General features: G+C 34.6%; 1 protein-coding gene across 1 annotated transcript in view; it reads right to left on the bottom strand.

The window, feature by feature from the left end:
- Nucleotides 1–991: 991 nt before the first annotated feature.
- The window catches only part of LOC145694903 (cytochrome P450 6k1-like), a 41,227-nt gene continuing 19,787 nt past the window's right edge, over nt 992–22,431 (bottom strand). The window contains exons 3-5 of the mRNA XM_081771647.1: nt 16,733–16,954; nt 13,419–13,673; nt 992–1,414 (exon numbers count right to left, since the gene is read on the bottom strand). Coding sequence (XP_081627773.1) covers nt 1,245–1,414; nt 13,419–13,673; nt 16,733–16,954 — 647 coding nt within the window. The 3' untranslated portion in view covers nt 992–1,244. The remainder of the gene's footprint in view (nt 1,415–13,418; nt 13,674–16,732; nt 16,955–22,431) is intronic.

The raw sequence follows: 22,431 nt of genomic DNA, 5'->3' as shown, positions 1-22,431 counted from the left end.
TAATGAAAATTTACTGTCCATGATTTCAAATAAATAATGTTTGTCATTAATACAGAATTTCAGTCCAATATCTTACATGTCTAAAACTTATTATTATTATTATTATTATTATTATTATTATTATTATTATTATTATTATTATTATTATTATTATTTAACAACATTCATCGTGTTGGACACGATATCTTCACATTACGTAGCAAAAGGAGGTAATAGTTGCAGTAATATGTAGCAATAGCTGCATTTATTTTCACATCATGGATACAATTTTCCCAAAACAATTTTCAACTTGTTACGAATTTCATCCCCCTACCCCCGCCAACCCTGCACCCCACGAAGGTAATAGTTGCAACTGAGATTTGTAATATTCTTGTTTCTTCCCTAAGGCATAATTTTTGTTTGCTTTTCACTCAATTATTGCGTGAACTAATGCTATTATTGTAAGACTATGACTGGCAACGTTGCATTCTCAGTTACCATTGTGACGACTACCGGTGTAGAGCCAAAACTTTGGTCCGATTTGAAGAATTCCAACATTTTAGGTTATTTTTTTAAACGAGACATTTTATGTACCACCTCGTCTCGAATTACACAAAGCGCGTCTCGACTCGAATATCGTCTAGTTATCGAGGTGGGACAAGATTTGAGACATGTCTCATCTCATGCGTGTTCCTAATTAATACCATTTTTAAGTACGCTGTAATTAACATACAATACCTCTTCAAAACATTGAAAACAATGACAAGTTTGCATTTGAACAAGACAAGAGTAGGGTGATCTGTAGAACATTCTGATTAATAAAGTTTCTCTTCGCCTGAAAAACGTTTGAGTATATGTAAATGAATATATAAAGTATATGTAAATGAATCCCCAACTGAAAAGCTAATTTGTTGAGGAAAAAGCGTTATAGAAAATAAATAATAAAGACTATTCAATTAACTGGAGGAATGTAAATTAAAATATTTTGAGAAAGTATATTAAAATCATAATATACTACAAAACTGGTTATTTTATTTTTAAAAAATAAATGTCAGTCCTTGAATACAATCACTGTACGGTATATGTGCATAGCTACAGTACATGCAAAATTACAGTGTTACGCAGGAGAAAAACAAACGATGAAAATTATGAAATATGCGTATTTTCTTCGTATTTGTTTTGAAGGTCAACTGACTGTTGAAAAGTAACGTATGGTTCACTTTTGGATTTCGTAGAGCTCTCTTGTAAGATATTTACGGTAATCATTACGAACTTCTTGATGTTACTCTCAACCAAGTACCGCCTTTGGCTTCTAGGATAAATTCAGAGGGATGATATTCAATTGGATCTTGAGTTTTCTCACATTTCAGAAACTGGTATTTGGACAGCAAATGTACAAGGCCAACTTTAATTTGCATTAAAGCAAATCTCATTCCTGAAAAAAAGCAAATATAATAAATTTTTAATAAATAAAAATCAATCGGTGATTGCAGAAAGGACTTAAGTCCATTAGCCTAATACGTAGCTTTGAGATACTAAAGAAAACGGTCGTATTCAAAGTCGTTCTGACGCGTGACTAGCGCCATACTAAAGAGTTCGTCTAACATATGTTTCATGCAGTAGTCAGACCCTTAGTATGACGCTAATCACACGCGAAAATGACTTTGCGTACGGCCCAAACTGTTAAAATCCAAGGCTCCAAACTTTTCTTGTGCTCTAAGTTACCTATAATTCAATGTTGCATTTACACAGTTGTAACAACTTTTACTTTTGCTCCTCCTATAACACAAAGTCAACATGCACGGCAGTGCATGGCAGCCAAGTTCCCCGAAGAAAATGAAAACTGCCCTGCACTGCCGTAAGCATAATATACACGAACAAGAGTTTTGGCTAAAATAGCGGATTTCGAGGCTTTGTAAAAACGATTCTATTAAGGGTAGAAACATGAAATTTAGAATGTAAGGAGATATCCCACAGATGTACTCATATACCAAATCTCACATTCCTACCTTCAACCATATTCGAGTACTGGACCCCCAAAATATGCTGTTTTCAGGCTCACTGACTCACTGACTCACTCATCAAATTGATTAGGTACTTCCCAATGAGATAGAAACTTGAAACTTTGCATAAAGGTACCTTATACCGACGTGAGTATGGAAAAAGTCCGAAATCTGAGGAATGGGCTATGGGAAATTTTTTATAGGCTAAAAACTGTCGTTAGCCAGGAAAAAAATCGTTTCACTCACTCACTCATCAAATTGATTAGGTACTTCCCAATGAGATAGAAACTTGAAACTTTGCATAAAGGTACCCTACAATAACTTGAGTATGGAAAAAGTCCGAAATCTGAGGAATGTGCTATGGGAAATTTTTTATGAGCAAAAAACTGTCCTTAGCCAAGAAAAAAATCGTTTCACTCACTCACTCATCAAATTGATTAGGTACTTCCCAATGAGATAGAAACTTGAAACTTTCCATAAAGGTACCCTACAATAACTTGAGTATGGAAAAAGTCCGAAATCTGAGGAATGCTCTATAGGAAATCTTTTATGGGCAAAAAACTGTCCTTAGCCAGGAAAAAAATTGTTTCACTCACTCACTCATCAAATTGATTAGGAACTTCCCAATGAGACAGAGACGTGAAACTCTGAAAAAAAAAAAAAAAAAACCTTATAATGACTTGAATACGGGAAAAGTCCGAAATCTGAGGAATGTGCTATGGAAAATCTTTTATGGGCAAAAAACTGTCCTTAGCCAGGAAAAAAATTGTTTCACTCACTCACTCATCAAATTGATTAGGAACTTCCCAATGAGACAGAGACGTGAAACTCTGAAAAAAAAAAAAAAAACCTTATAATGACTTGAATACGGGAAAAGTCCGAAATCTGAGGAATGTGCTATGGAAAATCTTTTATGGGCAAAAAACTGTTCTTAGCCAGGAAAAAAATCGTTTCACTCTCTCACTCATCAAATTGATTAGGTACTTCCCAATGAGACAGAGACGTGAAACTCTGAAGAAAAAAAAAAAAAAAAAAAAACCTTATAATGACTTGAATACGGGAAAAGTCCGAAATCTGAGGAATGTGCTATGGAAAATCTTTTATGGGCAAAAAACTGTCCTTAGCCAGGAAAAAATCGTTTCACTCACACACTCATCAAATTGATTAGGTACTTCCCAATGAGATAGAAACTTGAAACTTTCCATAAAGGTACCCTACTATAACTTGAGTATGCAAAAAGTCCGAAATCTGAAGAATATACTATGAGAATTTTTTTATGGGCAAAAAACTGTCCTTAACCAGGAAAAAAAATTTTTCACTCACTCACTCATCAAATTGATTAGGTACATTCCAATGAGATAGAAACTTGAAACTTTGGATAAAGGTATCCTACAATAAATTGAGTATGGAAAAAGTCCGAAATCTGAGGAATGTGCTATGGGAAATTTTTATGGGCAAAAAACTGTCCTTAGCAAGGAAAAAAATGGTTTCACTCACTCACTCATCAAATTGATTAGGTACTTCCCAATGAGACAGAGACGTGAAACTCTGAACAAAGATACCTTATAATGACTTGAGTATGGAAAAAGTCCGAAATTGGACGAATGTCTTATGGGAAAGTTTTTTATAGGCAAAAACTGTCCTTAGCCAGAAAAAAAAATAATTTCACTCACTCACTCATCAAATTGATTAGGTACTTCCCAATGAGATAGAAACTTGAAACTTTGCATAAAGGTACTCTACAATAAATTGAGTATGAGAAAAGTCCGAAATCTGAGGAATGTGCTATGGGAATTTTTTTATGGACAAAAAACTGTCATTAGCCAGGAAAAAAACGTTTCACTCACTCACTCATCAAATTGATCAGGTATTTCCCAATGAGACAGAGACGTGAAACTCTGAACAAAGATACCTTATAATGACTTGAGTATGGAAAATGTCCGAAATCTGACGAATGTCTTACGGGAAAGTTTTTATAGGCAAAAAACTGTCCTTAGCCAGGAAAAAAATCGTTTCACTCACTCACTCATCAAATTGATTAGGTACTTCCCAATGAGATAGAAACTTTTCATAAAGGTACCCTTCTATAACTTGAATGTGGAAAAAGTCCGAAATCTGAGGAATGTGCTATGGGAAATTTTTTATGGGCAAAAAACTGTCCTTAGCCAGGAAAAAAAAAATGTTTCAGTCACTCACTCATCAAATTGATTAGGTACTTCCCAATGAGACAGAGACGTGAAACTCTGAACAAAGATATCTTATAATGACTTGAGTATGCAAAAAGTCCGAAATCTAAGGAATGCACTATAGGAAATCTTTTATGGGCAAAAAACTGTCCTTAGCCAGGAAAAAAATTGTTTCACTCACTCACTCATCAAATTGATTAGGTATTTCCCAATGAGACAGAGACGTGAAACTCTGAACAAAGATACCTTATAATGACTTGAGTATGGAAAATGTCCGAAATCTGACGAATGTCCTATGGGAAAGTTTTATAGGCAAAAAACTGTCCTTAGCTAGGAAAAAAATAGTTTCACTCACTCACTCATCAAATTGATTAGGTACTTCCCAATGAGATAGAAATCTGAAACTTTGCATAAAGGTACCCTGCAATAACTTGAGTATGGAAAAATTCCGAAATCTGAGGAATGTGCTATGGGAAATTTTTATGTGCAAAAAACTGCCCTTAGCCAGAAAAAAAATCGTTCCACTCACTCACTCATCAAATTGATTAGGTACTTTTGAATGAGACAGAGACATGAAACTCTGAACAAAGATACCTTATAATGACTTGAGTATGGAAAATGTCCGAAATCTGACGAATGTCCTATGGGAAAGTTTTTTATAGGCAAAAACTGTCCTTAGCCAGAAAAAAAATAATTTCACTCACTCACTCATCAAATTGATTAGGTACTTCCCAATGGGATAGAAACGTGAAACTTTGCATAGAGGCACCCTATAATGACTTGAGGATAGAAAAAGTCCGAAATGTGTGGCGTGTGTTATGAGAATTTTTTTTAGTGGCGAAAAACTGTTGTTAGCCAAGTGGAAATCGTTTCATTCTCTCAATCATCAAATTGATTAGGTACTTCCCAATGAAACATAGACGTGAAACTTTGCATAGAAGCACCCTATAATGACTCGAGTACAGGAAAAGTCCGAAATGTGATTAATGTGCTATGGAAATTTTTTATGGGCTAGAAACTGTCCTTAGTCATACATAAATAATTTCGTTCTCTCACTCATCAAACTGATTAGGTACTTCTGAATGAGATATAAAGTGAAATTCTTCATAAAGGTACCTTATAATGGCTTAAGTGTGAAAAAATTCCGAAATGTGAGGAATGTGCTATTGAAAATTTTTCATGGGCGAAAAACTGTCCTTAGCAAAGCTCGGTTCATTCAGTCACTCATCACGTTGATTTGTTAGTTCCCAATGAGATAATGACGTGAAGCTGTGCATAAATGTACCTTATAATGGCTTGAGTGTGAAAAAGGACCGTAATGTAAAAAATGTGCTATGGGAATTTTTTCATGGATGTAAACTGTCTTTAGCAAAGTAGATATCGGTTCATTCATTCACTTGTCACATTGATTAGTTACTTGTTTATGAAATATTGACGTAAAAGTCTGTATATTGGCATCTTATAATGACTTGAGTACGGAAAAGGTCTGAAATTTAAGTAATGCACTAAAGGAAATTTTTATGGGTGAAAACTGTCCTTATCCAAGCAGAAATCGGTTCACTCACTGACTGACTCATTCATAGCATTAATTAGGTACTTCCCAATGAGATAGAAGGATGAATCTCTGCATAAATGTACCTTATAATGAATGAGTATGGAAAATGTCCGAAATTTAAGGAAGTGCTATGGAGAAATTTTATGGGTGAAAACTGTCCTTAGCCAAGCAAAAATCGGGTCACTCACTGATTGACTCTTTCATAGCATTAATTAGGTACTTCCCAATGAATCTCTGCATGAAATTACCTTATAATGATTTGAGTATGGAAAATGTCCGAAATTTAAGGAAGTGCTATGGAAAGATTTTATGGGTGAAAACTGTCCTTAGTCAAGCAGAAATCGGTTCACTCACTCGCTCATCACATTGATTTTGTATTTCCAATGAGATAAGTCGTGAAACTCTGCATAAAGGTATCTTATAATGACCTGAGTATGGAAAAAGTTCGAAATGTGACGAATGTACTATGGGAAATTTTTTATAGACGAAAAATTGTCCGTAGCCATTAGGTACTGCCCAGTAAGATGAAGATGTGAATGTCTACACGAAGGTAGCTTATAATGACTTGAATATGAAAAATGTCCGAAATTTAAGGAATGTGCTATTGAATTTTCTATGGGCGAAAAACTGTCCTTACTCAAACAGAGATCGGATCATTTACTTATTCATCATTGATTAGGTGCTTCCAAATGAGATAGAGAATTGAAAATCTGCATAATGGTACCTACCTTATGTAATGACCTGTGTAAGTAAAGGTTCCAAATTTAAGGAATGTACTATGGGAATTTTTGTGGGCAAAAAACTGTCCATAGCCATTAGGTACTTCTTAATGAGATAAAGATGCGAAACTCTCCATAAAGGTACCCTATAACGGCTTGAAAATGAAATTTGAGGAATCTGCTATGGAAAATTTTTCATTAGCAAAAACACTGTCCTTACAATCAGAAATCGGGAACGATTCTGTTATTGAACACATTATGTGCATAGTGATAATGTTATCAATCGTCTGAGTTGTCGAGTTGGTGCCCTCCTCGCTGGTCTATTGGCTACCACGTGCGCCTTTGGTGTATGGGGTCCCGGGTTCGATTCCCGGTGGAAGAGCCTTTGGAATCTTAACTCTCCTCGTTGTTTCTGTGTTCGTGTTCCTGTCGTTCTAGGTTAATAGAAAAATGACCTAAGGTCACTGACAAAAATCCGTTGTCCAGACAGAGGTATAGTGTACAAATATATGGGATCCTTATGTTTACTACAGAAATCAATACTTAACATATGTTATCCATATGCTACATACATACTGCCCTCTTTCCCGCTTAGATGTTACACAATGTCGTTGCAGGATATCTGACATCTAACAGTCTTCCGTACATTACGTACGTCAGCTATAAGTTACATACGGCCATCTGTATGTGAGATCCTGACCGCCTACATACAGTCTTTTCGTTCGTGTGGAAAGTACGTTTATTCGGAACACTTATACGGAAAGTACGTTCAAATGTACTTTTTCAGTTATACGTTTAGTGTACGTTAAGTCCAAAAACTACAAGATTTACACATGTAACCAACGTTTTTACGTACGCCACATACAGTTTTTCTCAGTGTGCGAGTAAAAAATGAAAGCTAGTAACAAGTAGTTCAGTTAACTTTTAAAAACATGGGCTAAGACATGTACATACTGCCGTAAATTTCGTGGTTAGAAACCCAGACAAGGAAAGCCAACACTTTTCCTTTATTGCAGTCATTGGTATTAAATAGATATTGAAATTAATTTGATAAGTAAGCTAATGTAGATATGAGAATGTTTAAAATTAATGAAGTTTTCGAAGAAATGAGAAATCCAATCGTTCTAATTTATGTGAGACTAGCAACAAAATGTAACCGATTTCGTAAATATATTGGTACCACAAGTTATATTATAGTTACCACAGTCGTTATGTAAAAATGTTCTTGATACTTCGTGTCTCTATCTGTGAACAGTATGAGAATCTCTTACGTATAAGCCTTTTCATCAATAGTGAATTTCGTGCCTTTGCTCTTCATATTTCCTGAATTTGCTCTCTGGGGGTTCGCCCTCACACCCTCGCCTTTGCTCGGTTTACTTTCTCAAACCTCTTAAGCTTACAATTCCCGAATTTCAAGTTTCTTTTCCTATTTCAACTATCTAAACGATAAGATTTTGTATTCCAGGAAAACGCCTATTTAAATAACATGGTGATTTCTTCATCTCCTGTTGGTTAGTCCCGGGAGGCTACAATCGTGCCAAATTCCATCATTCTAATCCTGCCGGAAATGCCTAAACATTTTGAGGTGTAGAAGACGTCCGATATAAATAACATGGAAAAGGTTTTTCTGTTCCCCATAAAACCACTCTAAATTTGGAAATTTTCATTTTTACTGACTTACTTAGGTAATACTAACGAAAACGTTGAAGCATACCGAATTTCACGTTCGTATTCCAATTTCAAGTACCTAAAATATGAGATTATAAGTCAAAAAAAGGCCTATTTAAATAGCATGGGGAATTTCTTCATCTCCCCTTTAGACTCCCTAAAAATTAAAAATATTCACTTTTGGCAATTTTTCTGTCGGTTAGTTTCGTAAAACTACAATCATGTCAAATTTAATTATTGTAACTCTACAGGAAGTGCCGTATAATTTTGGGGTGTAAAAGGTGTCCCATATAAATACGTACCATGGGAAAGATTTTTCAGTTCCCCATAAAACCACTCTAAAGTTGGAATTGTTTATTTTTACTGATTTACTTAGGTAATACTAATGAAAACGTACAAGCATACCGAATTTCAATTTTTTTATTCCAATTCCAAGTTCCTAAAACATGAGATTACATGTCAAAAAAAAAAAAAAAAAAGACCCATTTAAATAACATTGGAAAATTCTTCATTCCCCTTCATCATTTCAACTTTCCACGTCAACCGGAAGCACCCCTTTAATTTATGTCAGTTCATGTAGTTTTATATACAGTTAGGATATGTTGGTGGCAAATATTATTAAGTTTACAAGCTATTTGAAAGATGTATACCATTGGAAGGAAAACCCGAAGCAGTATGAAACTGCGCAACATGCGCGTCATGTAATGAACTCCGTAATTTCGCAATGTGAAAAGGTATAGAACAACTAAGTATATTGAAACACCAGCTATGTCTAGTGATGTAGCAGCGAGGATTCAGCATCAAGGGTTTTGGGCCCTGTTGATACTCTTTGTATTTAGATAATGAAAAATGAGATGTTAGCGATCGTGTTTTTGTAGTTCGGGTAAATGAATTGGAATCTCGTTTGGACATAACTCTCTGACAAATATTTAATAGAATAAATCCTCCCCGCTGTTCTAGTGGCTAGCATGTGCGCCTTTCTTGTACAGGGTCTTGGGTTCGATTCCCGGTTGGAGAGCCCTTGGGAACTAATGTTGTATGTAACACATTATAACTCCTTTAAAAAATGTACAATTTTGAATTTAAATCCAGCAATATGCCAGAATTGAGAATCCCAATATACGATATTGATATGGTGAACTACAAAAAGAAGTGAAATATGAACAAAAACACCAGAGGTGCAAAAAGTGCAGCCAAGTTCGTCAGCCTCAAAAAGTATTGAGATGAGGATGGATGAGCCAAGTTCCTTGGTCACTGCATCTGAAAGGAACACTGGAACTTGGCGCGAGGTGTCAAGGAAAATGATGTTAAGGAACCTTAGGATTAGTGGTGGTGGGCGTGGTGGGTTTGGGAGCACCATCAACCTTAGGAATATCAACTTTGCTAAGGCGCTAAGGCACATATACAGTATACTGCAGTAAGATTGGTGGTTCGAAACCCAGACAAGGAAAACTTATATTCCTCCACGAAGTGTCAAATTAAATGATGGTAACGAGATTAGGGATGGTGTTTGTGAGCGTGGTGGACTTGGGGGTCACCACTAGCCTTAGGGCTGAAATGTCCCGGGCGTGAAACTAGGAACAGACATCTTAATGTATTTGAATATGTTAGACTCCTCGCGCCAAGTTCCGGTGTTCTTTTCAGATGCAGTGGCCAAGGAACTTGGCTCATCCATCCTCATCTCAATACTTTTTGAGGCTGACGAACTTGGCTGCACTTTTTGCACCTCTGGTGTTTTTGTTCATATTGAGTATACCCCTAGAGGAATGAAAATGTTCATAAACCAAATTTCAGAAAAAAATGTGACTTAAGCCTATCTGCAATCATCGATTCAATTGTGTTCTGTATCAAACTTCATATTGGAAAGGAGCTAAGTATTTAAGATGGATAGTAAGACTTAAGGACGTTTAACAAAAGAGTATAAGGGTATTACTACCTTCAACGATACATTTCTGTAGCGGAAAAAAAAAATGCAACGATTTTACCCAAAAGTGTATTTTAATAAGTTGTCCAAATATCGCACCTTCTCGAGAAAAGTGACACAAGTCAAAAAACCTAAAGGTCTAAGTTCATATCCCTTGCGAAAAAAATGATGTAACTCGTAACTTGTTTTAAAGTTATTTTATAATCACAATGGTTTTTTTCTTTTATGTGTAGAAGTGTTGTAAATATAGCTTTAAAATTATCCCAAAATCAGAGTGTATTAGAACAAAAGTGACAAATTTTGTTTTATGTCACTTTTCTCGTGAGGGATACGAACTTGTACCTTTAGGCTATTTTTAGACCACAAAAAATATCTCAAGCAATGTTTCTTCCAGGCATATTTCCAAGGAAGAAATCTCCCAAAAATTACCAACGGCCGTTCGGAACTATGCTAAATCAAATTGCGATTATATGCTACTCTTGTGTAGGCCATGTCCTTCAACAAATAGTGTACCAATATAACATCCTCACATTTTGATTTTCCCGCCCCCTTAACCAAACTTTTCTCAAAAAAAAAAAAAAAAAAAAGCATGTAATCAAGAATTGTAAATGCATACGGTGAATGTTAATGACACTTTTACATAGATACTATATTTGATTATAAACTTCATTATATCGGTTTATTAGGAGCATGCAAATGGGACTCTTATAATATTGTAATTTTAGTTCTAGTAGCACGATAATTTTTGAACGAAAGCGATTTTTTAAAATTCTGTTTTTGTGCAATAGAGAGACCCCTCAGCCAATCAAGGAGCACATCCTGTCATCCCAGAGCTTAAAACTGGATGACGGGGGTTTATTCCCATCAGTGATGCCTATTTTGGCTAAATCTACCCTATTTGGAGAGGCATTTAGCCATACAAATCTGGGAAATGATTATAGCCTTAAATATAGCTTATTTTATGAAACTCTTTTGCCAGTTTTGGATTTTTTTATTAGCCGTTGAATTAATTCTAAAAATACTTTTTCTTTGAAAATAAAGTGTATTTTTTTAAAAAATTAGCCTATTTGTCATTATATATTATCGTATTAATTGATTTCCCTAGACAGAGGGTGATTTATTATGCAACAAACACTTGTTTCTCATTCTTCTTCTCTCTCCCCGACTCAGAAAGACTGCTCCAGTAACAGCCCCCTTTGCTACTTTTTAGTTATTTTAATTTTCGCATTTCATTGCAAGAAAGTTTTCTAATACAAATTTAGTAAACTGTTCGATTTCTTAAGCCACAGAGATTGTTTTTTGTTTATTAAAGGAAACAAATAGGATATCTAATTAGCTTGAAAACTCTCAATACAATCATGATGAGAATTCATGTAGGTGTACGGAGAAATTTAAAGTGTTTGTAAGGATGAGCTGCAGAAAGAAGTACTACAGAAAATTGGGACAATGACAGGCTACACAAACACAACCAATCCACAATCAAACGATGGCGCATTCAGTTACAGCGCCTCGGCTAGCTGCGACGTAATCGATGATGACTTATTTCAATTCAACTGATAATATGGCAGTTGACTTTCACAAATCAGATGAGTTGTTGATGGATTTTTATTGTAATTTAAAGTCAAGTATGTTGCTTGTTAGTCTTCAGCGAATAAAAAATTCATTTCAAACTTTACTATAACTCATTTATAATCCGACACACAAAAGTGGGGTTTAAAATCTACAATATTGGTTATAGGTTAGCGGTAAAAAAAAAAAAAAATTAGCCATTTTTTCCTTAAACAGCTTATTTCTGAAGGCCATCTAGCCTATTTCCTTCAGTGGTTGTTGGCAACACTGATTCCCATAGTTGTTGCTGAGAGCTGGAGGAGAGCGGGAACTCTGCGCGCGGCAGCTTTTTTTGTAATTATCTCCGCCGATTTAGTTAATGAAGCTAATCTATTAATATCTTCACGGATAAGGATGGCTTTAACGGTGATATCCATATTCCATTTTCTACTATGGAAGCAAAGGTAGTAGATCTCCATATATAGCTAGATGGCACCATACATCCTTCGGCGGTTGACATCTATCAGACTAAATTGAAACTTCTAGTGTGTGCGATCTCTTTTATTGTCTACCAAAGTTTACTGATTTTATAGCTGCTTCACTTTTAAGTCTCTCTCTCTCTCTCTCTCTCTGTGTGTGTGTGTGTGTGTGTGTGTGTGTGTGTGTGTGTGTGTGTGTGTGATTTGTGTCCCTATTTATTTATTTATGCATATGTCTGGATATTACCGGCACATAGAAAGATGGCGTCTCTCGGCAAGCACACTATCGGGGAAGGAGGAAGGAGAAGGGAGAAAGCAGGTTGGGACCTGTATGTTAGGTACCGTCCGGCATTTGCCTGGTGAGAATGAAGAACTCAGGAAAAACCTCTCTGGGTGGCTAGTGTGAAAAAGCTGATACACCTTTCCGACCCAATGTCCTCACCTTTCCTACCAAATTAATAAATTTCCTTGAAATTTTACATTATTTTTCTAGAATCCTTAAATAATTTCAGCAAGGGACTTTTTTTTTTTTTTTTAAAAAAAAAAGGTAAACCAGGAAGAATACAGAATTCTGAGCTGACACATTCTGTTAATGCAACCAATTTGTAAAGGTTTTGCTTGTAAATACAATATAATAAATAAAAAAGAAATCTTCATTACATTTTTCCTAATGTAAGGTTCCTTCGTCACATTAATGTTTTTAAATGTTACATAAAAACAAGAACAATTTAGACTTTAAAGTATTTTTAGTTTGTACCTTATGATATAGCTAAAATCATATACATATATGGTTTTAGAAATAACATGAAATATCAATGGCAACAGACTAAATGATAGTAACCCAAATCTCCAACAAGTTGGTATGGTGCTCTCCCAAAATATGTGCCACCACATTTTTCATGGATCCAGCCCACCTCTGTGCCCCACAACACTACTTCACCTCCAGGAGCTGGATTATAGGACTACGTCACCTACACTGACTATTCTTAATACTGTTGTAGGTTTCAAACATATAGACACGAATATAACTATGATCAATATAAATAGAATTGCTCAAAGAAATTCTATGAAATAATTTCCCTTGCATTCAATAGAAAGTATACTATCGCAGAACATAATCCCTCAATGCTACGGTATATTAACATCTTTTCTTTCTAATAATTGGTGTATGTTCTCCTCCAGATAGTACCAATTAAAATACCGTAAGATTTTTAAAACTAAATGCAACCAATTAAAATACCGCAAGATGTTTAAATTTAAATGCAATTTTCCAACTTACATTATTTCGTACCAAGTTTTAATCCTGAAGGAAATGATTTTAGAAAACGAAATAAAAAAGAATAGTAATTATACTTACCTATACAAATTCTAGGTCCATCTCCGAAAGGTAAGAATGTGTAATTGGGACGACTTGCTTTACCTTCTTCACTGAACCTTTCAGGATCAAATTTTTCAGGATCTGGGTAATACTGAGGATCATGATGTAAGCCATACACGGGAATGAAAGCAATTGTTCCAGGATCTATTTCTACATCAGTCCCTGGGATGATGTATTTCTTGGTACAGACGCGGCTTTGCGCTATTCCAGCTGGTGGGTGCTTTCTCAAAGTCTCTGTGAAGAAAGGAAGGAAATTTTCATTTTGCTAACGGGTTGAGTAATCTACTCGTATTTTGTCTTAATGATGTCCTGAAGCTGAAATAAGAGTTTGATTTAAGTCGTCATTCTGTTCATTGTTCTGTTCATTGTCTTTGAAGGCTGTTTATATTGATTAAAAAAGAAGAAAAAGATATACATGTTGGCAATGCATAATACTGCCATACCTCCTATAATCTAATTTTAAGTTTTGCTTTAAAAATTGATATTAGATACAATATTATAGGTTCTATTTCGTGCCTTGAGACAGAGACAGTAAAGTTTATTATTTATTTTTTACGTGCTTAATTAACAAATCGTCAGCCTTTTAACTTTTATCCAAGGAATAATACGTATAACCATTTGTATTAGTAAGAATTGCCCATTAGACGAGTAATAGTATCCCCACTAGTTCACCTAAATCTTACTCAATTCAATCTAAATTAAACGTTGTTTTGGTGTTACACGATTCACAGTATAAAAACTATGAATTGATGAAGTAATTCTATCAATAAAATCAAGAGAATATGTAATTATGTATGTAATGTGTATAATGTACACATAATGTGGAAGCCATTCTCTAACTATAAATATGGTTTAAATGTAGGTCTTGCAATTTATTACATTATAATGATAATGTGTTTCCTATATAATTTCGCATAATCTAAATACATAGTGGATTCTAAACAGTTAGTTTCTTTTTGTAAATAGGTAAGAAATAAGGAAGGTCTAAAGTTGTTGTGCGTTATTAGATGATTTAATACTTTAGGATGAAACTATTCAGGGAATATTATTTAAGCATTAAATTGCTTAAACCACTTATGTAATATTCAGTTAACTTTAATAAAGGAAATCATTCCATTATTGAAAAGTAACCCTATTTTCTATATCATTTAATTTTTACTGGAATGATTTTATCTAATATTTGGTTAATTGTATTTTTAATTCTGGGGCATTACTTATATCTATTCTTCGATCTCATAAATATACTCCGAAAGTTTACCTTGTTAAAATCAGTTACTAGTAATTTTGTGCTCTAAATAACCTCTATCTTGTTTGAGTGTGAGCCCAGAACCTGAATGATACAGTATGTATTCTTTTTAATTAATGCTAATTATTCATTAACATTAGAATTTCCTGTACTAAGAGCACAATTCTATCAAGACTACTTTTCCAAAAGTACAAAAATTACAAAATGAGACGAGACGAGAAGACCTTTTCGAGAATTGAGATAAGACGAGGAAGAATCCTTACATGTGATACAAGGAAGTCCCATTTTCCATCTTGTATGTTTTTATCTCATTAACAACACTAATTAGTAATGGAAAAATCGCTCATAGTTGTTTCCAGAAGGTAACAATATTCTTTTTCATGTCACCGACTTCGTTCTGTTCTAAAATTGACAGTTTGGTGAAGAGAATTAAACAGCACTGTTTAGTGAAGGAATAATGGAATTACAAGGTGTTCAAGTCATACCGGGAATTTCAGCTCTATAAAATAGAAGAACAACTTACAAGAAGGGAAACTGCAATTTTTCGACTGTTCTCCCTCCTATATTTATTTACTTATCACGTCGTTTAGCTAATGCCAGAAATGTTAAGGCATAGAAAGGTTCGCTTCGTCATCAGTACCGAAACAATTCCTCCGAACAACGCTTAGGTAAAGAAACAGATGGAAATTGCTCAGTGCGAAGTCTAGGATGTCGTTGAAAAACGTAAAAGAATCTTGATAACCAGTGTGTGTTAATTTTCTTAAAATACAAATGTTCGTGAATGATTATATTCACCGTTCCTACAGAAAGATTAATATATTGTATAATTTGGAGTCAGGTTACGCGTCAATTATCCAGTACCAGTTGTTCTAACAGCAGAATATTCACAAGAATAACTGCTGTGGGTTGGGAATTGCCATGGTCGAAATCATTACTGATTGATGTATGCCCGTCTTTGAAACATTATCACTGACTGCAGCTGAATGTTTCATCACCATACTGTGCTTGAGGTTATCTTTAGGTGTGGATGTGTTTTGCGCCTTCGCTCACAAGAAACTTTTTATTAACTAAGATTATTCCACGCATGGACTAATGGTGTTGTCTGTCATCTTGATTATAGTTCTCTCGATTGGCCACTAACGTGTCGCTACCTACCAGTAATATGACACACTTTCCAATTACTACTGCATGTAGTACCGCCACGCCAGCAATCTCATCCTACACTTGTAGAATTAAAAGTTCTAGTTTGATTTAAACAGCCACTTGTCATATATTATTATGTGATATTTCATTTGAAAGTTATAAATGTGTGAAGTAGGTTTTGTTGTATATCAAACAATTCACACAATATAGATAATTTCAATGTTTCAAAAGAAAGAAAAGGAAGAAATCAATTATCAAAAACGTGTAATTTTGCCAAGGATGTTATAAATTCAGGATCTGCCCATATGTAACCTCATCCTATTAAATCGGTGAAGCCAAAAAGCAACCGAGCATCGGCACGTCTGATTGGATACTTTCGTTTCTGCCATTGTCTGATTGGCTACTTTCGTTTCCGCCATGATTGTTGGCTCAAAACAATGCGATCCTATTGGGCGGAGTGGGCAGAGTAGGGGTGGCAAAACTGTGACGTATGGCTTCAAGATTTTGTTGTTAGGGCAGATCCTCTATTTTAGAAGATCCTTGAATTTTGCAATAAAATATCTATGAAATACATATTAATACTTGAAAATATTTCTTCTTCATTGTTTAGTTTTAGGATAAGTTCTAACCTCTCTGTTATTAGTTTATTCCACAACTAAGCTAGTGTTCTTGTGAAGTAAATAAACAATATATTTCCCTTTCTAAAACTAACCGAATATAATATTTAATCTTGAAAACACTTTATTATGAACTGCACCATGTCTGATTTTATGCACATTATTTTTTTTCTGAACATTAAACTATGTGATCACGATTTTAATTCATAAATTATAAATAAAAATTTTATATATATATATATATATATATATATATATATATATATTGTATGTAATTTTATATATACCTGAAATTACTTTGTGTAGATATTCCAGGTCTTGTATTAAATCGTAAGTGACTTTGCCTCCATGTTTCTCAAGAGCAGCATCAATTTCTTCCCTTAGCCTTTGTTGAATATCTTGATGTACAGCTAACTCGTGCATCGTAAAGCTCATGGTTGCTGAACTAGTATCGAAGCCAGCTCCAAAGAACAAAACCATTTGCGATGCCATGTCATCAATGGAGAATTCTAGAAAAAATACATTTGAATTTTTTTGCGTGTGTGAAAATGAATTTGAATCATTCCGTATATACATGAATTAGGTACTAATAATTTATTCATCACAGGAACGTAAATGTATATTACACGTTCTCATCTTCAATGTGATGTTTATTCAATCTAACGATTTATTTAGTATTTTGTTTGCCAAATATGGAAGTAGTCATTTTTGTGAACTTCAAGCTCTGAACTTGAAAATGAACATTTTATTGATTACATCTATTGCTGACTATGTACAATATATATATATATATATATATATATATATATATATATATATATATATATATATATATATATATACAGTATATTAGGTTGCATCGAATTTCCACTTTTTTTAAATCAGCTTACTCTTAGCGAATATATATATATTCGAAATGGACTCTATATGTCATATAGAAAATCGCACGCCGATTAGTTAATTTCTTTAGGTGCCACCATTGGCCTAAAGTCTCAAAAATTTCTTAAGAAATACATTTTTAAAAAACAAATTATACATATTTACTTTTACGAAAACATTTAACTTTTAGTAGTTATTTTTATCAGAAATGTACATATTTTGCGTGAAAAAAATTTCAGCTTGATCGGTCAAATCTTTCAGGTGCCACCAGCGTCTTAAAATATGGATAAAACGCCCCAAAATATATTTTATTCGGTGTTTTGTAAAAAAAAAATAATAATCGAGTTTTCGTCTCTTATAAACAACTAATTACCTAAGAAACGGGGCAATCAAGGTTAAAAAAAGGACTTTATAGTAGAATGAATGTTATCAAATAAGACACATACCGGTGGTTGTCCAGCTTACGTTCGTAGTGCGAGAAAAATAACAAATGATTATTTTTGTAGATAAAACTCCTTTCGATAAAACACCTGCATTGCATAGAATGAAGTCGTCCAAAAGCGAATTTATCGTAAAATTAAAAGCGGAGTAGCATCCAGAGAAAAGAGAAAAGGTGACTCATTGTTAGTGTGTCTGCAGATGAGATTAGGAGTAAGTTTGCGTGCTTTCTAAACAGAAAAAGTGGTGTTTGATGTGTAAATCGTTTACGTTGCTGATTGTTTTTAAGTGAAAATACGTGTACATTTGTGTGCGTTTTTGCAGGATTGCGTTCTACTTGTGCTTGTTGGCAGTCATTGAATGTGTCAGTTCGTCATTCCAATGGTGCGGCAAGTTTGTTGAGGTCTTGCGTTGACAAAAGTGTCTAACTGTTCAAAATTGGTTTCGGTGAATAAACTATGAAGTGTCCATAAAGATGTCAACTAAAAAGAAGTCATGTTTGAATGTATGAAACTTTGACCATAATGTCATTGGATCCCCTGCGGAATTCACTTTTAGTCAGCTCCAAGAATCGCTGATGCTCTTAAGTAATTCTTATGGGAAAGAGAGATCACGAAATGGGAAGCAGCATCTCAGGAGGACCCCTCTACTAAAGTGCTAGCTCATTCAGTGGCAAGGAAAGTAATTCAAATTTGGGAAAACGCATCAATCACCGGTGCAGCTATTTTCAGCGAGCAACGGGTTATAGAGTTGATTTTACATTATCACAAAAAGGTCCGTCAGCTGCAAAAGTTCAAGGACAAACCCGTTTCCTTTGCTTCCAAAGTTGCAGAATTCCAGGCGTTCGCCAGCAAAACTTTGTTTGATATCGCTTCTTGTAAATGAATCGACCCGGTTGCTTGCACTTGTGCGAGAGAGAAGAAAGTGCCTAAATTGGAAGTTTCATTTTTAATTGACCAGAGAACCACCCGACAGATGGGTATGGCAGGACTTGATAGAAAGGAGACACAGAAACGTCTCAAACATTTATTGTGAAAAAATCGAGGTCAGAAAAATCAACCAAAACCCAATGAAATTAGTAGTTCCGGAAGACAAAACGATAGAGTGTCCCTTTACAAAATGAATCGGGAAAAGAGTCAGATTCCACTGTCGAGTTTCTTCCTGCGCTTAAAAGAGAGAAGACTAGCCCTTCTAAACAAATGAAAGTTAGGTTGCCGACATTCTCCAATGCAGTATATAGATGTAACGTATTAGACCGCAAGGCCGCAATTATCGCTTCGTCGCTTTTGGAAAATATCGGACAGGTTACCCCAGTTTATAAGCAGAAGGTGATCGACAAAAGCAAGATTCGGAGAGAGAAGAAATCCTTAGGAAACGCCATCGCTGAAGAGGTGAGTGCATCGCTTGAATCGATGGAAGTAAAAGCGTTATACTTCGACGGAAGAAAGAATCAGACTCTCACCCTTGAGAGTAAGCACGACATCAACCCACCGTATAATGAAAAAAGAAAATCACTGCGTACTGCTACAGGAGCCAGGATCGAATTATCTTGGTAACGTCTCTCCTTCATCTGGAAGAGGAGAGAGCATACAGGCTACCAACACGAAGTTCTTTATTGATCAAAATATTTCTCGTCAGATCTGGTTGTTTTGAGTTGCGACAGTACTGCTACCAACACTGGTCGGAAGAATGGTGCGATGGCACATATTGAAGTCTTCCTGAACAAACCCCTTCAGAGAATCGTCTGTATGATACACACGAATGAGTTCCCATTTCGACATTTGATTGAATTTATAGACGGCAAGTCTACTGAACCAAATACATTTAGAGGACCAATAGGATCAGCACTTCCAACCTGCGAAAAGTTGCCATTCCAGAGTTTTCAGCCCGTTCCAGTAGGCTGGGACCTCAACTGAAGATTTATTAAGCACGGGTCAAAAATATTTGCTGGATATCTGCCAAGCAGTTTCTTTAGGAGAACGCCTCGTTGAGTTAGCTCACATGAAGCCTGGTAAAATTAATCAAACCAGATTGCTAACTACAGCAAATAGAGTCTTACGTTTGTACGTAGGAACAAAAGAACCCACGAATTAACTTAAAACTATCGTCCAGTACATCATGATGGTCTACGCGCCACTCTGGTTTGCTGTGATCCGTAATCCATCGTGTGCAGAAGGAACTCGTCATTTGTGGCAACTCATAACGACTTCTCGCCACATGTAAGCGAAATACAGGAAAATAATTGATCCAGCGATCCGTAGAAATGCGTAGTACGGCCATCCTGAGAACCTACTTCTATCAATGTTGACTGACCAAGATGCTAAAGTACGTTAGCTTGGTTGGAGGCAAGTCCTAAAAGCAAGACAAACGATCCAATCTGGTGATCGCGTACCAGTACGAGAATTCGTCGTCCCTGAAATCAACTTAGAAGCGACAAACTATATTGATATGATTAACTAGTCAACATGCACGCTGACGGAACCACCACTGACAAAACACTTGAGCCTGCAAAAGCTAAGAGAAAATGTAAAGACGGTTCCAATGGCTGATGAATCTATTACATCCTTACCCTGTCACACTCGCGCTAGAAAGAATGGTGAAGTTGGTGACAGAAGCGGCATCAGCGGTATGTGGGCAAGAAGCACGACATAGATTTGTCCTAGCAACACTACACTGAAGAAAAAACATACCAGAATTTAATGCCAAAAAAATGAGGTAAAAGAGTAACGATATGAACTCTCACTACCATATACAACATTACTATATACGGGTGGGCGGAACTCGAACTGCAGCCACCTCCTCGTGGTGAGTTCTGGGTTATTTCCATCATTAATGTTTGGAAATAAGCAAAGAGCTGCAGATGTAAAACAAAATATTTCTTATCTAATTAACAATCCAGATGAATCACAAACAATGCAACTTAATTTTAAGGAATGAAAAAAGTAGGGACACAATTGTCCATATTTTAAGCCACTGGTGGCACCTGAATGACTTGACTCTTCAAGCTGATTTTTTTTCACGTAAAATATAGACTTTTTACAGAAAAAAACCAAATAGGATAACCATATTTCATAAAAGTACATATTTTACTTTTAATAACATTTATTCTTTTAACAAAATTTAAAAATTTTCGGCCGTTGGTGGCCCTTGACCAAGATATTGACCAATCGACTTGCAATTTTCTACACGTTATTTTCCACACGTTTAAAAAAGTGGAAATTCGATGCACTCTAATATATATATATTTACAAGTAGTATGTTTATCTCTGTTAGGTGAAATCAAACAATAACAGATAAAATCTCCTAGTTGATATTATTCATGTATCGTATTCAATACATACAAAAATAAATAATCTATTCCAGGAGAACCATCAACTGTATTAGATGAGCAAAGAACGCTTTAAAAATTCAGTTTTCTCGAAGTTCTCGAAACCTACTCGTCAAGCGTATTATTCTGTTTAACTGGATGTAATCTATCGACTGATACACAGAAAAAATATCTCAGTAGAAAGGAGTCACATCGTCACAACTTTTCCCATGCTTTACTTTAAAGTTTATTTTAGATTGTAGGTATAAACTACTAGACGGTAAATTATATATATATATATATATATATATATATATATATATATATATATATATATATATATATATATATATTAGCATTTATATGATAATTTTAGCATTATATATTAGCGTAAATATAATTTTATATTGTTTTGTAATTTAAATTTACATTTTATCTGGGCTTACAACATAATTTCCTTTAGAAAAACTGAAATTTAAATTTTTAGCACCTAATATGGGAGTGTAAGGGCTTACATTCATTTTTTTATATTTACGTATTATGTAATTTTATTTTAAACTATGAAATTCATTTTTTATTTTTCTTTAAACTAGGACTTTAAAAAACTAACTTAAATCTAGGAATAATCGAAATATATACTTATTTTTGAAGTCGCTGTCTTTTGATGATCTCCTTGGCGTCAGGAGACATGGTTGTTTGTTTGATTGCGAACCGTAAGATTTTACGTCGGCATGCTTATGTCTCCTAACTTCATAACGTTCTTATATAAGTATATTGCTTGATTAAGTATATGGGTGTCTGATATTTATTTTATGTATATTTAATAATAATTATGCATTGTTTTAAAATACTAGATATATGCTACAGCGCTTTGTTTTGAGTTAACTTTGAAAAGATTATATCGCTAAACGCATTTACTTGATGAAAGCCTGGGAATAATTAAATAAACCTGGGACTGGATTGTTACCTATCTTATGGAAGAAGGATATATATGTTTAGTGAAAGTAGCACACTGCTATTTGTATTTCCTTGTATAGGACTTTTGATGTTTACTGGAATTTAACATAGAAGTGATTGTATGACATCTAGCAGCTAAATTTGTAACTAAGTGGATATATGGTTATATCTAATTTAATAATTATTATCTTTGTAACACTTTATTAAAAATAGTTTGATTTAAGAAGTATTTTATATAATATATACGAGGCATCCGCTTATATTTTCATTTGTATGTATTTGAAGTTATTAACGTAGGGGTGACAGTATTTTGGGAACAAGAATATATTAATTGAATAATGACGAAAATGCTTTACTTATTAAACTTTAAATATAATTTACTTAGCCTAAATTTTTTATTAACTT

Source organism: Thermobia domestica, chromosome 9 (assembly GCF_964235325.1).
Source record: "Thermobia domestica chromosome 9, izTheDome1.hap1.1, whole genome shotgun sequence".
In the NCBI taxonomy this organism is placed as follows: Eukaryota; Metazoa; Arthropoda; class Insecta; order Zygentoma; family Lepismatidae; genus Thermobia; species Thermobia domestica.
Note: the sequence above shows the minus strand (reverse complement) of the source record. Positions and strands in the feature narration are given on the sequence as shown.